Source organism: Stigmatopora argus, chromosome 13, assembly GCF_051989625.1.
Source record: "Stigmatopora argus isolate UIUO_Sarg chromosome 13, RoL_Sarg_1.0, whole genome shotgun sequence".
NCBI classification, from domain to species: Eukaryota; Metazoa; Chordata; class Actinopteri; order Syngnathiformes; family Syngnathidae; genus Stigmatopora; species Stigmatopora argus.
In genome coordinates this window covers 16841744-16863549 of record NC_135399.1, presented here as the reverse complement: position 1 = coordinate 16863549, position 21806 = coordinate 16841744, and the positions used below count along the sequence as shown (strand labels likewise).

The 21806-nt window shown below is 38.9% G+C and overlaps 1 protein-coding gene across 1 annotated transcript; it reads left to right on the top strand.

Moving 5' to 3' along the window:
• The first annotated feature begins 237 nt into the window (after positions 1-237).
• On the top strand, positions 238-13696 carry tfpia (tissue factor pathway inhibitor a). Its single transcript, XM_077617683.1, has 7 exons — positions 238-508; positions 8137-8340; positions 11006-11182; positions 11564-11611; positions 12131-12193; positions 12336-12524; positions 13242-13696. Exons 1-7 carry the CDS (start codon positions 412-414, stop codon positions 13307-13309), a joined length of 846 nt encoding a protein of 281 aa, XP_077473809.1. The 5' UTR covers positions 238-411; the 3' UTR covers positions 13310-13696.
• The last annotated feature ends 8110 nt before the right edge of the window (positions 13697-21806 follow it).

Below are 21806 nucleotides of genomic sequence, written 5' to 3'. Positions count from 1 at the left end.
GGCACCCCCTGTGAACCCCAATGAAAATAAAGCGGTTCAGAAAATCTGACTAGAATAATAAATACATAAAAAATGATAGGATAAGTACAAATTGGGACAAAAATATTTGATATAAACATAAGAAATCTTCTAATTTGAACTCTACTTTTTTCTGAGAAGTATTGGTGTTTTAATGAGGAATAGTAATGAGTTTTTGGACGTGTACGGACAGGAAATAGCTATTTATTGGACAATATCCCCGGCGAGCGTTTATTTAAAGGAAGGACGCGCCCCCTGCCAGCTGACAAATTGTCAATGCGTCAACTTTGAACGTGTTTGACCGTCTTGTAACCTGACGATCCCCGAGAATCCAACCGACTGCTCACGATCATCACCATTACCGATTCCGGTTGGTGACTGGAGACTGTGACCATGATTCCTTGCGACGATGACCGTAGACGGACGCTTTGGCCGAACTTTTTGCTCGCCCGCGTCTGTCTTTTGGCGACTTTCTGCACAGCCACACGAGGTAAAAAGAATAGTAAGAGATTGACATTGCGTCCGATTGTGTGACTGTTGAAGACACTGTTGATTTTAGATGAACTGGAGTTGTTTGTTAGCGCACTAGTTGATACAAAACGGATTGTTTTGTATTCCAGCTTGTCTAAGAAAGTCCAAATTCCACTTCCACACACTTTTTGCAATTACAGCAAAATCTGGCATGGAAGTAGTTGGGTTTTGATGTCTGGTTTATAAAAAAAGATATAAGCTTATTTCTTTCCCACTTAGGAATTAAAATGTTTTATATATATAGGCAAACTGTGGTGCGCGGGACGTACATGGTCCCCACTGTTCAGTAATATGGCCCACCGATCAAGAGTCATGTTTGGCTACTACAAATCGAAATGAAAATATTTATTCTACTATAGTGTATAAGTAAAATAGTCAATTTTACAATTGCATTTGGCCCTCAAGACACGAATGCAATCCATTTCACCACTTATCTCGCATGTGAATGTTCTTGTATCATGATTTTTTTCCCCTAAGAAATAATAAAATGATTATCCTAGATAATAAAATACATAATTGTAAAGCTACATAATCTGAAAAAGTATATAAATAAGATTTCTGCTAAAACAAGCAGCACCAAACGACGCCAGATTGGTGAAAAGGTGTTGCCCTGTTTGTTATTGTCTTGCATTTTGAATTGAACTTTAGACTATTGTTTTGATTCATAGACTAATATTATTTGTGTTTTGTTAGTCTTTTTCACAAAGCATAATTTCTATCCTTTCTGCAGTTTGTGGCATCTACGAATACAAAAAAATCAAAGATTTTTGGGTGTCTGATGTCCTAATCTTTGGTTTAACTCAACTAATTTTTCATGCTCATACTGTTATCACACGGCAAATAGAGTTTATGGAGCTTAGCTAGCAATCCCGCTGTGGCATTGTAACATAGTATTTACATCTGATTGGATATTTGAGCCTTGGCGATAATAAAGCCAAACTAGTCATATTCAGTCATAATTTGCAAAAAAACATAGAATCAAAGCTTTACATTTCCAACGTCCTCAAATATTTGTCTTTTGCTCATTATTTTCATCGCCTGACTCATGCTATTTTCCTCAAATGGTTATATTTAGCCCTATTTTACAGGAAGGACACCATTTCAGTCTTTTTGTATGGCCACTGTTGGTTTGGCTTCCTATTGTACTCACCTGGCCCACGCAAAATGTTCTTTTTAAAGAAATAAGATTGAATCATTCCGCTCGGAGCGTTGCGTGTTGGAGCTTTGCAGCCGTGCTCGTTGGGCGTGACACCAGCGAGTATCGTTATCCAGGTAATTAATGACGCATGATTGCATGCACCATCAGTAAAATGGCACACTTATGTTCGCGTGAGCACGAGTGCTTGTCAAAATGAATTCAGAGAAGATTGATTATGCTTGCGGTTTAAAGTCCAGTTGTGAGAATGAAGAAAAAAACAATTTAACTTCATGGGCGGTTTGATAAATTTAAAACTGCTCCACATAGCCAGAACCCTTGGGTCCATTTATAAATGATACTGTTATCTTTACTAAACTGGATATATATATATATTTTCCTCTATATTGCAAAAATAGAAGCTATCTGCACAATGTCAACATTTCCTGCAGGAGTTTTTTTTTTACCAATGATCTCTGGAGAAGCTTGTCTAAAGGGAAACACTTTCAGGAAGCGCTGACGTCTTAGGATGTCCAACGTGAATGATAAGTGGAACTTGCCCCGGAAATGCGTAAAATAACAAACAGACTGATAGGAATATTTGTTTTCCGTTGGGGAGAAGATGAATAAAAAGCACGTTCTGCCATATGTGATGTAAGCCCAACCCTATGGAAAGATTTGTTGCCAAAATAGCAAAACGATGTAATTTACATTCCGGAATATTCTCGAATGAGTTCAACCACTGCTTTATCGGCACTTTTTTTCATTTGGCTGGTGGGAGCAATCATTTTCTCTTTCGGTATTGATTCCTTTATCCAATCAAAAGTTCATATGGAAGATATTTTGACATTTGCAGAGCCAAATTGGTCTCTTGTCAGTATTTCTAATGTACTCAGCTGTAGGTTAAATAAGGCAGTGAGACAATTTTCACATTTCTTGACTGTATATTAACCAAAATGTATATATTGTTGAGTTTTGCAAGGCACGCACAGACACAGCTGACAGAGTTGAATCAACGGTGGGTGGGGAGGGGGGAGCTTTTTGCTCAAGCTATCCGGGACCGACGGACAGACTGACCGACCGAGCTGACTGACAGAGTTTGAACCAGCGAGGGTTGGGCTGCGAGACGCACCTGACTGCAATCCACTGATTGCACTTGCAGGACACTAGTATTGTGGAAAGCTTTTCCTCTTTGGAGGTTGAAACCAAAGCACCCCCGCACTCACTTTTGCCCTTATTTTAGTTTGCCCAGCCCTATTAAATGAACGCCTAATCTTATGATGGCCCACGTTTGAAATAGGTCTTATGATAAGGTTTTGTATTTTTTTGTTTTGATTGTTACACCAGAACTCCTCTTTATTATATACTAAGACTAGGCATTCATTTAAGGGCTGGGCCACATGAAATCGAGTTGACGTTAATGCGGCCCGCGAACCAACCCGAGTCTGACACCCTTGCTTTAAAAGCTTTGGGAATGGAAATAAGAATCAGGCTTGATTGGTTTCTCCGTTTTTCATTTTCTCTTTTGGACCTTTCTTGTCATTTGGTTTGAACTTTGTTCTTTTGTTCACTGCTTTGCATCTCTAATGGCCTCCGTTGCGTCAACCCTATTTGTGCCCTTCTTACCGCTAATCTGTTTCCTCTTGAGAAGAATTAACGAAGCAGCGATAATTCATGCGCGGTACCATCGCACCCAGCTCTCTGAATCGGGCTTAATTGTCTCTCATTTAGACGACGACGTGTGACCGAACGGTAAAAAGGAAATGGTATGAAAATGTAATACAATCATTTTACCAGCAATACATCATCAGTTTTACAGCCACCAATATTTGCTTGCGACATCATAGTTATTTGGAATCAAGCAATAACCATTTAAAATTGCACAACTTGACATACTATTCCCATGTGACCGGATTCTCTTAACAATAAAATTTTTTAAAAAAATACTGTATTATCCGGACTATAAGTCGCCACTTTTTTTCTTTCAGTTTAACTAGACTTGCGATAAATAGTCATATATGACTTTTTTGTTTCCTGACCACCAGCACCTTTTAAAAATATATATTTATCTGAATTTTTTTTATCAGATGCCTATTTTGCCCAGTTCTCTATTTTATCATTGTTACTTTAAGGTAGGTTTGTTCTTTCTGACAACAACAAAAAATGCGACTTATACTTTAGTGCGACTTATATATTTTTTCTCTTGTGTATTTGGCTGAAATGTATGAATAGTCTGAAAAAATAAGATCATTAGAAATCAAAATGTGCAGTAGTCATGTATTTACTTTATATATATTTTATACTATATATACTTTATACCACCTTGTGGACTTTCTGTGTATGACTCCAGTTTTTTACCTAGGTCTACAATGTCTTCTGTGTCTTGTCTGTCTTGCTACTGCGACAAAAATTTCCCGAATACGGGATGAAATAACTTACTATATGTTGTCTGTCATCTGATTGGAGATCAACATGAAAGTTTCTTGTTTTTGTTGTCAAGACCATTCTGGATGGGGATAAAAGGACCCAGTTTAGATTTAGCAATGAGATAATTCAGTTGTGAAAGGCCAGCTCGTTGTTTACCTTTGCCAATAAGAACAAGATAAGACTTTTAAGGCTCACGGGACTCCAGACAAATTGTTCAGTCGGATTTGACGTGAACAAATGACTTGACAAAGGCTTTGGATCTGCGACACAACAATTTATTTCGCATTACGCGGCTGTATGTGGCTCCCTCGTCGCTCGGCACCGCGTCAACATTCGGGCGCTGATTAAAAATGAATGCATCGCACATGCCTTTTAGATAATTAACAATATTTGCCCGCGGCGACTACTTTGCATGAGAGCGTGTGGAGTTTATTTGGGGGACACTAAAGAATCTATACCAACTTGGCCCATAGAATAAATGTATGGTGGAATTTTGCAGGTGATGATGAAAGGTTTTGTTGAATTTCTGGCTCTTGTAATCTATTTGTGTGCGGTATATCTATCGCCGTGAGGGTGGCCCAAAATTGTTTTCCCTCCAAATAAATGAGACCTACTTGGAAATGATTCCAAATTAATTCCTAGAGCATTCATGAAAGCATGTTTGCTTTCAGGAAAGTAAAAATGAGGCCATCTTTTTAGAGTTGTTCCATCATGGCTACGATGTGAGCTGAATATTTAGCCATTATGTCCGTCTCTGCACACTTTGATGTAGTGTTTTTTTTATAGCTGTGAGGGCAAATAATCTCTCGCTTTCTTTGTCTGGTCAGCAAAAAAAAGGAGCATTGGAACTCTGAGATGCCAACTCGGGTATTCATTATAATTGTAGATTAAGAATAAAGTAGGACTAACTGCTTTTAAATTAGATTTGTTTTACCACACAGTAAAATGCATTGTTTTGCAGACAGTCAGTTTTGAGTGGATTTTTTTATATATATACTGTTTTGTTTTGATTTATATCATTATAGGGTGAAAGTTTCGGTTGTAGAGAAATACATTATTTAGAAAATGACAACTTTTAGTGGTTTCAAAGCCAATTCACTCTACATAGTTTAACAAAAACAGTACATCCAAATGTTTTTTTCCTGTCCAAATTGTGTGTGCTGCAATTATTTCAGTGGAAAATGCATTTACAATGAAATAGTGTCATTATGAAAATGCCTTTGGGAAGTGAATGTATGACAGTGGTGATATTTATCTTGAACTTTGGGACAAACTGTGAGTCACCCATATTTCTTTATTCACTCACCCTAGGCAAGGCTCACAGGATTTATTTACTTGGAAAGTCTGACATGGTGGACACGCCCTTTTCTACATTGACCAGGTGTTGCAATCCACAAAATCTTCCAGCGAAATGATTGACTGACCATAAAAAAAAATCGAGGAAAAGCTTATATAAAGTCTCAGAAGTTGAAGTTGATGTTTATGGATGACTGTGTATTGGATTTTACAGTTTATCCCATTTTCTGGGGCCAAGTCTTTTTTCTCAAATAGAATGTTTTGTGATGGGAAGGAAAAAATTGGACGCCACATTTTGCTTGCTACTTGGTTTGGCCCCTTCACATCAAAATACGGTCAAATCCAGCTAAACAAGATTGAGCTTGGCTCCAATCTGATTTAACATGCCCGGGTGAAGAGCTTCATGTTTTTGGCACAGTGCTAAGATCATTATCCAAATCTGTGTGTATTTGTGTGTGTGTCATTGGCAGAGCTCACAGTTGGTGGCATACAGATACTTCTGGTTTTATTAGATCTATTCCTTAGGTCATTGATTTAGTTTGCTGTAGTCTTTTGCATATTTTTAAAGTTATTTTGTCTCTTCAAAGGTATTGACGCAAAACCGGACTTGGATGTGGGTGGTGTTTTTTAAATTTCATTTAAATGGAGTATTTTGGAGATATGGAGATTGAGCCCGACACTAATAAGAAATCTTTTGAATTTTGAAAAGGACAAATTTGATAGTTTTCCAGATGAGTCGATTAGCCAAAATTTACCTGTAAAATAAGTCACCACTTGACATTTCAAGATGTCATTCCCACGGTTAAAAAAATGTGTAAGTGGTTTTGTCTTGGTGTGTTAAGGACAATTGTGTGTCAGCTCGATGTATTGGATTTTAAAATAAGGGCCACTTGTGAGCAGCAAGATTTTTTTTTACACCTTTGGAGCCCTTAACTATTCTTTCCAAAGTAACTTTCTTTAAGAAAAAATAAAGTTGTAGACTTCTCAGGAGATTGGTTGGTTGTTCAAATGGTCATCATAGCTCAGGATTTTAAACTCTTAATTCATGTCAGGTAGCCTATTTACCACCCACTGCAGTCTTTAGGGACTTTCTCAGTATGTTATAAGCCTAATGTTGGTGTCATCCAGTCTGCGGTGAAATATTTGCCGTTGCCTAGGTAACCTTTCTAAAGGTGAACTCCAGACTGTTTGTTTTCTTTTTTCAATTTTAAAACGGCAGCGCCTGGGGGAATCCGAGTTTCGCCCAAAATCGTTTGTCATCCCAAAGAGTACTCACACCGACGCTTCGGCTTTCACAACCTGCAACAAATTTACAAGTTAATGTACAAAATGACCTTTTATTGTTCTGTAAAAATGCATCGGCCTTTCCCTCTCGGCACAGTTTTAACTATTTCGCTAACAATTAGGGCTGAAGTGGAGGACGAGACGCAATTATTGTGTGGTTGCCTTGACAGAGATTTAGCAGTGAGGCGTGCTTACACAAGAGACCAGAATCCAGACAGACCCAAATGGATGTGTTGCTACGTTTTTTTGTTTTTTTTTTCCTCTGTGCCAGACAACCCGATCCTCCAATTTATCACTAAAAGCCTCTGCGGGGTCTCGTTTCATTTCACCAACTGAATGCAATCGCCATTCCACAAGGCGGTTGAGAGATGGGTACATTGGAAAGATTTGATCAGTGTCCCCCGTCGTACCGACTCCAAGGTCATAAATTGCTTCTGATAGGTTGAAGTAATGCTTACCTCATTCCCTTGGTGACCACTTGGTGCAGAGAATAGAGCCTGGCGGCTTTCACTCAGATTTGTACCTTGCAGGAAGGGAAAGTTCATTTCCAAACTTTTCAAGGTGTTCTTTGAGGGTTGCGGTAGAAATGGGGGGATGATAAAAAGCTCAGTTTTTAGTGGAAAATCCAATAACGGAGGCAAGAGGGTGGATGCCAATGGCAAGATATTCCAGTCTAACAACTAAATTGAAGCGGATATTTTTGCAAGACAAAGATGGGCAATGGGAAAGGCGCATAAAATCTTTTTGATGAACAGAATTATTGTTGCCTTCAAAATTCATTGACGCAGTGAAACTGCAGTTTTCGTTAAGATATTTTAATAGTCATTTCATGCCCCCCAAAAAAAGATGGGATTGTGTTGAAGTAACATCGTGTCAAAAGTCAACTCGGTATCACACGAGTTGGTATTAAAAATTATTATGTGGAAATGTTGAACTTTTTTTTATACCTAATATGACAAAACATTGAGGACTGGACATCAGGTTGTTTAAAAAATATACATATATATGTATATGTATGTGTATATATGTATATGTACACTTTTGTCATTAGAGTTAAACCAAAAATGCAGTCATTTTCAAATAATCAATTGGTAATGCAGCCTTATTTTTTTGCTTTTAGTGGCAAATTCAAATTTAATTAACATGCAGAAAAATAATTGCCTGGGGCTAATTTTGGTCAATTATGAATAATGTGCCTCCTCGTGCACAATACGTTCCCAACAACGTCATTGCGCTGACATATTTTGCACAATGGTGAGAATGATTGAATGCGTGCCAGAATAATTCCCTCGCCTTTTGTCCAGGCAGAAATTGTTAATGCTCTTATTTTTGATGCTTCTTGACATGAGGTTTGGGAGCAGCGTGGGCCTTTTTTTATATTTTTATATCAATGTCAGACCGCCTGCTACACGAGGGTCAACTTGTTTTTGTTCATCTGTTTTCAGAGGAGAGGGCTCCAGGTGAGCTTTTCATCTTCAACGAGCTCTGCGCCCTGAAAGAGGACCCCGGGTCTTGCAGGGCATTGAGGGACAGATACTTCTTCGACGTGGATACCGGCCGCTGCGAGCGCTTTGAATACGGAGGCTGTGGAGGGAATGACAGCAACTTTGAGACCGTCGAGGCCTGCCGGGAAATGTGCGTCGTCACAGGTGAGCTCGACCCTACGGTCCATTTTGTGTGTGGGGGGACTGAAAACTTGCATTAGTCCATAATATTTGCACTTTTATATTAACCCCTGATGAAAGAATGGCCACCACAGTGCGCTGCTTGTGGTTCCACATTTTGCTCGCAACTCAAACAAAAAAATGCACAACTTTACTCATAAGTCAAGATGCCTTGGTGAACATTTTTTTTCTGTTAACTGTGTCAGGGTTAAATATTTGCATTTGTCTTTTTACTTAACAGTAAAATGAATGTTAGGACTGAGGCTGTTTCCAGGTGACGTGTTATTAATGCAAGCCGCCCAAAAACAAGTCCCAACTGAACTACGAGCACCAGGCTCCCTCTACTGGTTAACTCTAAGTCTACAGGCAACCCTAGGGCCGCAATTAAATGAATGTAATTAATCAGCTTTGAGAGAAAATAATTAAGACTAGGGCTCCTAGGATTGATTCCCATTTTGCAATCAACTGATGTAATTCATTAACAATTCGGGTCCAGGTTGATTGATATGATGTGTAACATGTACCTGTCAAGGTTAATTCTTTTATTTAATACAATAAGAGTGAAGTTAACACATCCCTCTGGGAAATCTTAAAAAAAATGTAAAAAAGCAAACTTAATGGAGGCAAACTAGTGCTTTTTTCATAAATGTAACTACAGAACTATCTTGCTAGCTATAACAAACTATAACATAGCAAAGTGAACTTTGAAAGCTTGCTTACAAAGCATTGTCCTCATTATCAACTCATTTTTTTGTGTCCTGTGAAACAATATCCATCCATCTTCTGCAGATTAATTCAACTTTGAAATGCAAATCATGAGTGTTGATGTTTTTATGATTACCCGTAAATTTTTTCCCAGTCTTGTGACACCGTAGCGCCTTTCAATGGATGACTTCAAGAATAAACGTTGAAAGCTGCATGCTGCGTCTCAATAAAACAACATTTAAAGGTCAACTGTCAGATGTGCAAGACTTTTTAGATTTGGCTTTACACATATCATTTAGTTACTAATCTGCACCTAAATATTGAATAGTCGTAAGTTTTCCGATTACAATACAGCCCTGTTCCATTTTTCTCATTCCTGCAATCCAGCTGCAAACAGGATGCAGTTTTTTTTTTGCTGTTTTTTTGTTGTAAAGTTCAGCAGGAAATATGCAAATTAGGCTCGCCGTCGGTGTCGAAGCGTTTGAGCTCCATAAATTGCCCTTCCGTGTGCTGGCATTTGCACACCTATCAACATGGTGTGTTCTTTTTAAAGCGCTTGCACGCAAGACTGCTTGGTTTTTATTGAAAACTTGAGCCAAGACAGACCGGAGGGTCAATGAGGAATTTGCATACAAATAAGTTTTGCCGCTAATAATGAAAAGTTCCACTCGGCAAAAAGGGAGGATGGCAAAAATCCATATGAGAAATTGACAAAAATTATTAAGGTTGCAAATATTCATAGTAATCTGATTGTTTAATTTTGTGGTGCTATTGGATGGATTAATTTATGCAATAGAGAAATGCTAATTTTATTAGTAAGCGTAATTACTATTTGTTGTGTTAAGCCAATTTCTACTCAAATTGTTTGGTCATAATATTCTGTTATTTTTTATCTTCAATTATTTATTCTGAATTTTATGGTTAAATCAGCCCATATATTTGTAAAAGTTGAGTTGATTTAAGTATCAAAATAAATGGTACATTTTTTTTGCATCCAATTTTCAGAGATCAAACGTAGCTCTTGGTCTCAAATGTTATTTGACACAATGGAACAGCACTTTTATTTGGAATAATATATACAAATTGTATACAATTCTAATGCAAACAATCCATTTCTAAAAGTTGGCTGTCTTTTCAAATGTATACTCGCTGATATGCACCAGAGAAATAAGATCAGAGGTAAATGCTTGCAAACAGGATTAACTCAAACACTGCACAGAAGAAGCAAAAGGAGGAGAGAAAAAAATCAGTTGTTCCTGTTGAAAGTGTTGACCTTTCCATGTGCAGGCAGTCAATCTGGAAATTCGATTGTATCGCGGCAGAGACAGACGGGAAGTAGCCTCGCTGTGACCAGGTGGCTAGTGACTGCAAATTGGGTCATGGTTTACACTCGACCTTTTGCTTCCATTTTTCTTATATATATTACAAGTCAAACAGCGAAACAACATAAATCCTTTTCTAGCAGCAACAACATTTTATAATTTGATAAAAATATGTCGGCGTTTTACATTTTTATTAATATTTTAATCAAACTTATCCAAAGACGCATAAAGAAAACTGAATTTTACCTTAAAATCATGTTCGTCTAATTATTTTGTCACATTCCACTAAACTGTTGATGAAAGATGTACAACAACAAAAATATTTTTTCCAGAATCACTATTCTTAGATCATGATCACTATTTTTACATACTTCACAATCTGCGCTAAAGGAAAAAAAATTCTCCCATAATTCATAGCACTCACTGATTGCTTGCACTGATGCATTTACAACAGTCATTTTATTATTTTAATTTTGAAAGAAGTCTAACAGCCACGATGAATGTTCACCTTATAACACTTGAGGGCGACATCCATAAAGATGAGTCACTTTTCAATGCTTGTTGACATTTGTCCATTCTGACCGTTTGTCTCCTCCTCCCTTTGGATTTCTTTCTTTTCCCAGCCGATAAAAACCCTTGTCATCTACCCCGAGCGGAAGGTCCCTGTCGCGGCCTGCTGACGCGTTACTTCTTTGACGACCAAAGTCAGCAGTGCAAGCGCTTCTATTACGGCGGCTGCTTCGGCAATGCCAACAATTTCATCAGCATGTCAGACTGCGAGGCCAAATGTCACAAAAAAGGTACGTCCCCTTCAAGGGTTATTGCAGTATTATTTCAACCTCTAAACTGGGAGAAAATATAAGAGCAAAGACATTTATTTATCCCTCAAAAGTGAGATGACATATAACCAAGAGTTGGACCTTCAAGAACGTGATGATGGATTAAAGATGTCCACGGAATTGCATTTTAAATGATTTCATTGCACTCTCAATTACAGCTCAGATGTCATTTATCAACTAGGATGGAAACAAATGATAAATTCCACTGGCAGGCCATTTGAGAATGAATACACATTATACAAAAAGGCCTTTTTGATTCCTGTTGTATGTTAATTTCATCCTCCTTTTTTGTAGACTGATTCTTGTCTCTTATTTTTTTGTACATGTGTTTGGGGTATGAAGAAATTGATGCCCAAGCAACAAACAGTGTGACACAAACCCCAATAGCTGGTAAGACTTCGACCAGGGGTCGGGAACCTTTTTGATGGAGAGAGCCATAAGCAATTCATATCTTTTTAAATGTTAATCTTTGAGAGCCATGCTCCGAATTTAAAAGTCGACATGCATGAAAATGTGTGCCTTTTTTAGTCACTTCACCACTTTCAAAGTACAAAAAGTCTCTGAATTCTTTTGACAACATTGTTCAGTTGTTGCTAATCAATGAGTAGCAATAGAATATCCATGCAGAAGAGTGTAATGAAAAAAAATATGATTATAAGGAGCTGTAGGTAGTGTCAATGCCATAATACCAACGTAAAGATACTATTCCTGCGCTTTCTCACCAGCAGTTTCCATAGTTTACCTCACAGGTTAGCGGAGAGCCATATGCACCCATCAAAAGAGCCATATGTGGCTCCCGAGCCATAGGTTCCCTACCCCTGACTTGGACATTACTTCACTTTACGGTTGAGAAGTGTTTAAGTGATAGGGCATAATTGTCAATATACTGAAGTTGTGTGTGTTTTTCAGGTCAGCGATTGGTCAACAGCACTGTGGGGCAAACCAAGAGCCCCGTTTTGGTCAACCCAACAGGTAACATGGTGTTTTTCAGCCAGGCTAAATGCAAATGGATTGCATCGTAAGACCCAATGGCCACCTAAAAAAGTCTGACTCATCCTTGGGTGCTATTTTCAGATGTGTGGGCTGTAACTTCATGTTACCGTGTGATTTGCAGGTGTAAAACAGGTGGATATGTGCTCTAGCCCGGTTGAGAGGGGGACGTGTGATGGCAACCTGCGTCGGTTTGCTTACAACGCCACGAGCGGAAGATGTCACGAGTTCTCGTACAGCGGCTGCGGAGGCAACGACAACAACTTTAATCACCGGAGACTGTGTTTCAAGAAATGCATCAAAAACCGGAATGGTAATGATTTTTCATCTTATATATTGTGTAGTGCAGGGGTGTCAGACTCGGGTTGGTTCGCAGGCCGCGTTAAGGTCAACTTGATTTCATGTGGGCCGGACCATTTTAGATATAATATTTAGATTTTTTATATATATAAATGGATTAAAAGCCCTGAATATTCTGTTTTTAATAGATCTAAAACAATGTTTATTTTAGCTTTTTAAAATATATTTTTAGATTTTACAAAATGATTTTTGAACTAAAAACACAGAAAAAATGGATTTAAAAAATGTCAATTATTGATTTAAAAGGGGGGAAATCAGGAAATTTAATATACATCTATACTCTTCATTTGCATTTGATCCTAAAACAGAAAGTCGGCACTCATGATTTACTTTCCCGGGCCACACAAAATGATGCGGTGGGCCAGATTTGGCCCCAGGGCCGCAACTTTGACACATGTGGTATAGTGCATGACTTTTCTATTAGCAAGGGCTTTAGCAAAAATCTTTCAGTATCTTAGATTATTATTGAAAGTGAAAATATACACGTGTACTGTCATCTGGTGGTGGACATTGAAATCACAGCCCAGATTGCCTTGCCCCAATACCCAAAAGTCATATTTTTCTAGTGTAGAACCCTCAAAGGGAGTATTTTTTTCCACTTGGCGCCATTGTAGAAGTACAATTTGTGCTTATTTTCAATTGTTTACAATTTTCCCATTGTGTTCCACAGATGGCGGGATGAAGATGATTCGAATTAGGAAGAAAAACGTTCCCAAAATTCTTGTCGGCTCAGTCTGAAGAACGCCGACACATTTCTAACTTCTCTAAAGTAATGTGTATTTATCGCCAAGTATTTTGTTACCTTGGGATCTTTAGTCTATTTTTGATAATAAATGCAAGGGTTGTTTCTTTTTTAGTGAGCACACGCAATTTGCATATTCGTGCACACGATTTCATGTTTTTGACAATAAACACTTTAGTTTTGCAGTTGCAGCTGAATAAAACTAGTCATTTAATAGTGTTTTCCATTTGACAGATAAGCAGTTTTCTATCCCGCTGTTGGTGTTGTGCAAATTCATTTATTTAGAAAAACACAAATCTCATATAATCAATATTGTCTCAATGTACTCCGAGAAAATCATTCAATTTTTCTTGCTTCCAATAATAAACATAATCATCTTCCAAGTGTGCAGGGTTGAATGTTCTTCCAAACCGCAGAGGGGGGCAGTGTTGTTCAAAGTTATAAAAACCAAATCTACTGCTTTGTGGTATATTTTTCCAGCTTTAAAAATGTCAATAACAAAAAAATGAACGATGACCAAGGCATTTTCTGAGTGCAGTCTACATTTTTGTGGGAAAAAAAAATGCCAATTGCCTTTAAATAGTCAATATTTCAAGGCAAAACAATTGAAAACATGTTATTATTGGAATAAACTCCAGTTGGTGGTCATATAATATGAAATCTGGCATAAAACATTTCTCCCATAACCTTAAGAACCAGGAATCAAACTTCGGCCACTTCAAGGACGCTTGGCCGACTGATCCACAACCTAAACTTCTTGTCTAGACCCAATTAAATAATACATGCAATCTAATTGACCAAGATCCAATAAAACTGCTGTTCATTTTAACTTGTGTACACCTAATTAAATAATACATGTAATGTTGTTTGCCAAGGACCAATAAAACCTGCGTGCAGACCAGTCCCAGAAAACTGATGGCATCCAGTACCAGGGTAAGCAAAGCAGCCCCAGTATGTGCACACCCAAACCTCCTCAATGTTCTAGTCTTATAGTATTTTAATATTTTATGCACGCACCTGCAAAAACTCCCAAATTGAGTTTGCAATCCCAGCAAGCGCGCGCCTTTATGAATGAGCAGTAGCTCGACCCCGGTGCGCGTTCACGCCACTAAAGGGCTCGTTCACGCGGCTGTGTCGTCACAGGAAGCGGCGGGCTGCTTCCCAACGCCAACCTGACAGCGGCACGACTTGGCCGCGTTCATTTGCGAGAGAGCACGCTTTCTCATGACGACATCGAGGATCGGACCTCTCATTTCGACGCGATCCTGTCCCCAATCGGGACCGAGCACCCCCGGTAAGACGCCGATTTCTGGAACCTGAACGTTGTCATGACTATATTCACGCGGCAGCATCGCGGTGATGCGAGGCGAAACGCGTTTTGCTCATCCTTGCGAGTTGATGATGCCACCAGCAATCACGCCAACGTCCAAAATAAGAACGGATGTCCCCTTTTGGAACGATGGTTCTCAGCCGAGAAATCGCAATATTTGGTTTTCTGGCGTTTGCATGCTCATCGTTCGTATTCCGAGTCGTTCTTGGTTCGGAACGCAGCATCACTCGCGACGCGCTGAACCGAATGCGCAACACGGTGCAGTGTGCGAAGCAATTAGTCCTCGGGTTTAAGAGCAAAAGCTCGGATAGGGTCAGAGATTTTCCATTTAAATGCGCACCAGGCCTGTTATTTAGCATTTCATTTTTCTACAATGAACAATCCAGGACTCTAGAAACCATGCAATCACACGAAAATGACAATCTGGCATCATTGTAGGTGTACAAATGTTGTATTCAGGTAAATTATGTAGACTACAAGTCATTTTGACGTCCCTAGATGTGCAGAACTCATGTTGGGGTTTCACGTTGAGCATGTTCAAGTCTTGTAATACGTCAAACCGAGATGTAAAAGTACACCAGGCTTCCCTATTCATGTCTTTATACAATTTATATATAAAAAAAGATACAGCACGTATTTTTTTGCTTTACGCCATTAAATAAAGTTTGGTCAAAGTCTGTTTAAAATTGAAATTGACCATTTTTAAGGAAAAATTACTCAAAATTAAGGGGCTAAATTTGATTTTGGTTCATTATTCCTACCTTAATATTGCTAGTGAACCCTGCCAATATGAGTATGACATTGGTTGACATACATATGAGTGAAATAGGCAAAGTTCACTGTACTGTCATGAATATACTAAGCATAATATTATTGGGGTTTATCGGTCGGGCGTTTTATCCCAACAGTGTAGCGGGCCACATTTGCACGCATTATTAATGGCTTCTGGCACAGGAATGTGAGGCCGTTTGAAGCGGAATGCCAATATTCCCCAGGCTTTGATGTAAGCCGTGGTCGCGGTTTGCTAAATCAGCCGCACCGTTACATAAGTTGCACATTGCAAAGTGCCTAAAGTTTGTGGGCTGCTAAGTGTGGAGGGAAGAGGATGCAAAACGTCATGCTCAGGATGCCATCTGATGTTATCTGAAGTTCATGACAGGTTATGCTAGTGATAGTTAAGGATTTTTACAATATTTTTTTTTCTGCTGACACTATAAAGGATTTTTAGATTTTATTTCTGCTTGCTACCATTATTGGGGATTTTTAGAATTTTTTTTGAATATTTTTTTCTGCTGTCAATGTTAGGGATTTTTAGAATACATTTTTCTGCTGCTAATAATAAGGATTTTTAAAATACTTTTTTCCTGCTGCTACTCAGATTTAAACAGTCGCACAGGATTTTGAACCATTTTAAGAAGTACCAAAAAAACGTTTTATATTACAATATGATGCAAGTAGCTTATCTAACTATGGGCTGTGACAATACAGGTTATCAAAAACGGTGCTTTTTCTCACATGTCCGGCGAGTTCTGATATTGCAACAGTCAAGCTTTTGGATGAAATTTCTCCCAAATGCAACAAAACATGAACGTTCTCGGGATCGGAAGAGTTATCACCCCTGGCAGCGAATCAGAAAAAGCTGGCAACAACGTTTCGTTTTACAGTCCTTCGGAGACATTCGAGTGGAGCCTTTATTGGGTTGCAACTCAGATTAAATCAGCAACTGGCGAGAAAAAAAAAATCCAATATCCTCAGGCTCATGTTATCATATTACATAAAAGAGCAACGCACAAACGCGGTCGTATTAAAACTCATCCTCGGGTCGAGGATTCGGTTTCTGAAATCTTTTGAATCGATATTTCCGCTCATCCATAATGAAGGCCCGTGTTTTTCTGTCCAAGTTAATTTGGGAAAACGAGGGGCTGTCACGGGCGAGGACCGCTTTGTCTGTGCGCAGCGGCGGCGGACAGTGGAAAGAGGCCGTGCACTCTCCGAGGGTGTTCCGTGTTTGTGAAAGCTAAACAAAGCAACGGGCTTGACACCGGCTTCCTGATTAACGGTGTGGGAGGGGGTCACCTGGCATACAGTGCGTGGAGAGGAAACGCTCCCCCGGAGGTTGCCAGAGTGCGCATCCCCCGAAAGGTGAACTGGCGGTGGGCCTTTGTCACCTCGTCTTTGCGGGCCTGCTTGGAAATGATTGACATCATCTGGCCACACGCGAACAAATACGCACCTAGGCAAAATTTATGAAAATGTTACAGTTGGTCATCCGTCTAGTTCTCTATTTCGAGATTCAAGGTGCATCATTTCAAAGCTGCCATTCAAAAATGACTATAGCTTACAGATCAGCCCATCATACCCTATTTTATGGACTATTGTTTTCGTAATTTGGCTATTCATATGTGGCTTTTATTTTTTTTTCACTCTGACCGCCCACAGCTTGCCAGTTTGTGTTTCTCAGGCGATGTTTATCCAAACAAAGTGTTTCTATGTTGCATTAGCAGGTGCCCATTTTGTCTGTTGGTCCCAATTTTGAAATATTACTTTCAAGTATAATGTTTCGTTCGTACAGGGTTGATGGCTTTTGATCAAGTTTCAATTTCTACTTTCATACCCAAGTTAAAATGGTAGTAGTAGTAGTAGTCGCAGTAGTAGTAATAGTAGTAGTAGTCGTAGTAGTAGTGATAGTGGTAGAAGTGGTAGTAGTAGTAGTTGTTGTAGTAGTAGTGGTAGTAGTGGTAGTAGTGGTAGTAGTAGTTGTTGTTGTGGTAGTAGATAGTGGTGGTAGTGGTAGTAGTTGTTGTTGTAGTAGTGGTAGTAGTAGTAAATAGTGGTAGTAGTGGTAGTAGTAGTAAATAGTGGTAGTAGTGGTAGTAGTAGTTGTTGTTGTAGTGGTGGTAGTGGTAGTAGATAGTGGTGGTAGTGGTAGTAGTAGTAGTAGTTGTTGTTGTTGTGGTAGTAGATAGTGGTAGTAGTAGATGTTGTTGTTGTTGTGGTAGTAGATAGTGGTAGTAGTAGATGTTGTTGTTGTTGTGGTAGTAGATAGTGGTAGAAGTGGTAGTAGTAGTTGTTGTTGTTGTTGTTGTAGTAGTGGTAGTAGATAGTGGTGGTAGTGGTGGTAGTAGTAGTTGTTGTGGTAGTAGATAGTGGTATAAGTGGTAGTAGTAGTAGTTGTTGTGGTGGTAGTAGATAGTGGTAGAAGTGGTAGTAGTAGTTGTTGTGGTGGTAGTAGATAGTGGTAGAAGTGGTAGTAGTAGTTGTTGTGGTGGTAGTAGATAGTGGTAGAAGTGGTAGTAGTAGTTGTTGTGGTGGTAGTAGATAGTGGTAGAAGTGGTAGTAGTAGTAATTTAGTAGTAACTTTGTATGAAATGAAAGCCATCTCGGTTCCTTTGCACTCTGGAAATCATTTTTTTAATAGTATTAGTTGGGGATGTGAATGTCAATCCTACACCCAAGTCCTCATGCAAGGACAGTCCATGACATTAAAGTGCGTACACGGATGAGAATAGGAGTCCATTGGAGGACACCACATTCTTTGGTGTGTAAGTGGAGCGAAACAACTTTTTTGTCACGCGACGGAACAGTCCGACCACCAACTGCTGCTTCCAGCAACGTATTGTGGTTTGATACATTCCTTGGTTTAAGTCTCTCTCCCCTGTAGTGTCTGCAGTGGACGTCTCCGTTGGCTTTCCAATTAGCCCATTTGCTCCAGAGTAAAAGCATCATTTTCATGCTCGGAATGTCGCAAGGCGTGCCAGAGAAATGCCTGCTTGTAATTACTGCTATTAATTGTTTTACAGCTGAACAAACAGCATTGTTGGAGGTCAAGTGTCGTGTCTGCTTCATTTACAGCAGGGGTCTCAAAGCTGCGGCCGGGGGGCAATGATAGATTGAAGCCCTTGCCTTGACATTAACGTTTGTTTGTTCAAGCAGTCTAAATAGGAAGTTGCTGTTGTTGATTTAGCATATTCTTAAAATCAGAACTTTAGACATGCTAAGGAATATTTATTCAATCATAAGAATGAGAGTAGCTAGTCACTGTTTATGATTTCAACAGTCTTTACTAAAATGTAAGAACAATGGATTAATTGTGCTTTTTTGATCAATTAAACCCTTTTTAAGAATCCTTGATGCTGTATTTTATATCCCTAATTTTCATGTATGGTATTAACTACTACCATACTGTACAAAAAATGAATGAATGGTCGCATTGATACTCTTTAAAACAATATTTATCATCAAATGTCATCAATTTGTGATAACAGCAGACTAGTACTACCTCAGACTATTATTATTGTTATTGTTATTTTGCCTTAATTGACAAAACATTCCTAGTGGGAGTAGATGATGGTGATTGTACTGATAATTAAGTGGATAAAATAAACGGATACGCACAGAACTTGCGTTATTTACCAACGAATTGGATAAGAATGTGGAAAATGTCCATGTGAAAGCTAGCAGAATCGAGAGACTAGAAAGGAAAATAGGCTATTGTTGAAAAGGGTGTTAGCGAATCCTCGTCCAAGTCGCTCGGCGCGTAAAAATTCGCTGACCTGCGAGAACATCGGCTCATGCGCTTGAAGAACTGAGTGGAATTAAGCGTATTTTCCCTGCAGACTGCACGGCACGCCTCAGGTTAGGAACGTGCTTAGTAGGTTAAGCAATTTTAAACACGGCCAACGCAAGACGTCCTAAGAACACATCCAAATATTTATACGAGTGCTCAGGAGATTTACAAGTGGCTTTGCAGGTAGAGTGCACGATGGAGCCAGGTTTATTTTTAAGCAGTGTATTTTTATCAAGCTATTTGGACAATTTTCCCTTGCGCAGACCAGAGGGCCCTGGAACTGGATCCCTTGCTAGGTGAAAAACTTGGTCCTTTTAAACCCTACAAAGTCAACTCGAGATGCAGAATATTGTTGGGATTTTTGGAAGTGCACCTTGTTCAGGTGTTTTGCAGCTTTTCTTTGCAAGGATGGAATGAGCGTTTCTTGAAAAAGGTCGTGATTGAACAAATTACCTGGCAGCTGATTTATCTCGAGCTATGGCTCTTAGATTTTTGTGACAGAAAGATATAAAGGGTCATTATTGGAAAGAAAAACCTTAAGACACTATTTTATTTTCACAGTACTAAACAAATATGAGATATTCCCTAAAAACGGGCATCAAAACGAGAGATGATGCCCTCTAAATGTAAAGTGTCTATTTTGAAATGATTTATGAATAAACTCCCACCTCTGAAACTTACATTTTTGGGGGAGTGTGCTTTTGTAATCATGAGCATGAGAAAAAAAACACATAAAAATACCGCAAAGGTACCCTTTTCAAGCGACTTTCACTTTTTACGCGGTTGTTTTTAGCTGCTAAATGCAATACTTCAGTTGACCAGGGGTGACGCCAATATCTTTTGAGAAAACTTTAAAAAGGAAGTATTTCTCAACTTGGGGATTTTCTTGGATAGCGATCATCTTGAATATCCTCAATTTAAAGCAGAAAAATATAATAACTTCAACATCTTAATTGTATTTTTAATTTTTTGGCAGTTTTGGAAGAGCTCGTCAAAAGCAAGAGAATACAACGTCCTTTTTTCCACCTTTTTGCTCCTACTTTCTGTAAAAATTGTCAATTCTTCTCTCTGATTGGTGTGTCAGTCATTGGAATATCCATCCATATTTCAGCCCATTTGGAAGGAATCAAATGTCCGCAGATATAAAATTAGCCAAGTTGGGAAACCCTTGAATGTATTAACAATATTTCCCACCAGCCAAGCTCTTATTTCCCACATTTTCCCATGAACTTAATGAATATGGACACGGTCTTTCCTGACTTGCATTCCCACATTTCTGTGCACATCTATTATACGCACCCACCCTGGAAGTGAAACAAACACCCACATTCTTGACGTCTGTTCACACACGCTCCTTTACTTGTGCTATAGATGTAGAAAATATGGCGTGTATTGATTGCAATGTTTTGAATGGATTAGGCTCCGCCCTCGCATGTGTGGGAATGCTATTGTTTGCCATGACATCTGGTGATGCCTCTTCTCACTGGGAGCTTTACATGGCGGTCGTTCTCATGTCCTGGTCCCTGCACCGCCATTAAAATGATATATCATGTCGGATTTTGTATATTTTCTTTCAGTATGGGAAAGACTATTAAATGTACATACAGATGATCTCAGGAGAAATGTCGACTACCTATATTTGGCGTACGGTTAGGAGAGAAGAAACCATTGGAAGGAGCAAGTTTCCAAGCCGATTCCAGTTTTCATGCTTAAGCTAGATCCGGTTTATGCCGATTAAAACGTGCAGAGTGTCATTTTTTCTTTGCTTCGTATAATTTGGGTCGAATATGTGTTCTGCGGAGAGTACGTTTGATGTTATGACGCTATCATTAACACTTCGGTGCACGTGTTGCGTGGTTTGAATGCAAAGGGAAACTGGGCTGCTCTCCAAAATCAGTGAGAGTAAATTTCAGCAAGTAAATTCACACACAGGAAGTCAAATATGGCGTTTAGCTCATTGCGATAATTGTCGATACATGATATCTATTTGTGTTATCTGCCTGCATACTTGTACTTTGTTTTTAATACTTTTACTTGGTGATTTACTCTAAATGCTTGCTTTAAGGGAGGATTCAGGTTTTTTTTGCCCAAAAGCAGCATAATGTAAAAATGTATAGAAAATCTGAACATTGATCATTAAATATATTTTCAATTTGCAAAAGTACTATCCAGTAAAAATGCGGTCTAATTAAATAATGAGCATCAGATACATGTTATATTTAAAAAAATCTTTACTATTAGTGCACATGTAATATTTTGACAGTTTTTGATATGTATTAGTGCTATCTATCACTGTTAAAGATTAAATCTTATCTGTAGAATAGACTTTAAATCTTACATTGACAGCACTGATACAGATTATTTGATACACACATTGTGCATTTTAGAATAAATTCCCGACTCCCACGGAGGACCAAAACGGACCAAGGCTCAGGAAAAAGGACACGTGAGCTATTTCCTCTACGGGGTGATAGTCACGTCCCGTGTTGATACAATAATGCACGGGAGGCTAACAATTGCACCCAAGTGACCAGTTTTGTGGTTCGCGTCGCTGTCAAGCAAACAATGAGTGCGCGCTTAGGAGGGAAAAATCTAT

What these genes read in the sequence shown, in the direction of transcription:
- tfpia (XM_077617683.1), top strand. Translation starts at nt 412, where the DNA reads ATGATTCCTTGCGACGATGACCGTAGACGGACGCTTTGGCCGAACTTT. An exon ending in TTTCTGCACAGCCACACGAG is followed by an intron (nt 509 to 8,136) that starts GTAAAAAGAATA and finishes ATCTGTTTTCAG; the next exon opens with AGGAGAGGGCTCCAGGTGAG. An exon ending in CGTTTTGGTCAACCCAACAG is followed by an intron (nt 12,194 to 12,335) that starts GTAACATGGTGT and finishes TGTGATTTGCAG; the next exon opens with GTGTAAAACAGGTGGATATG.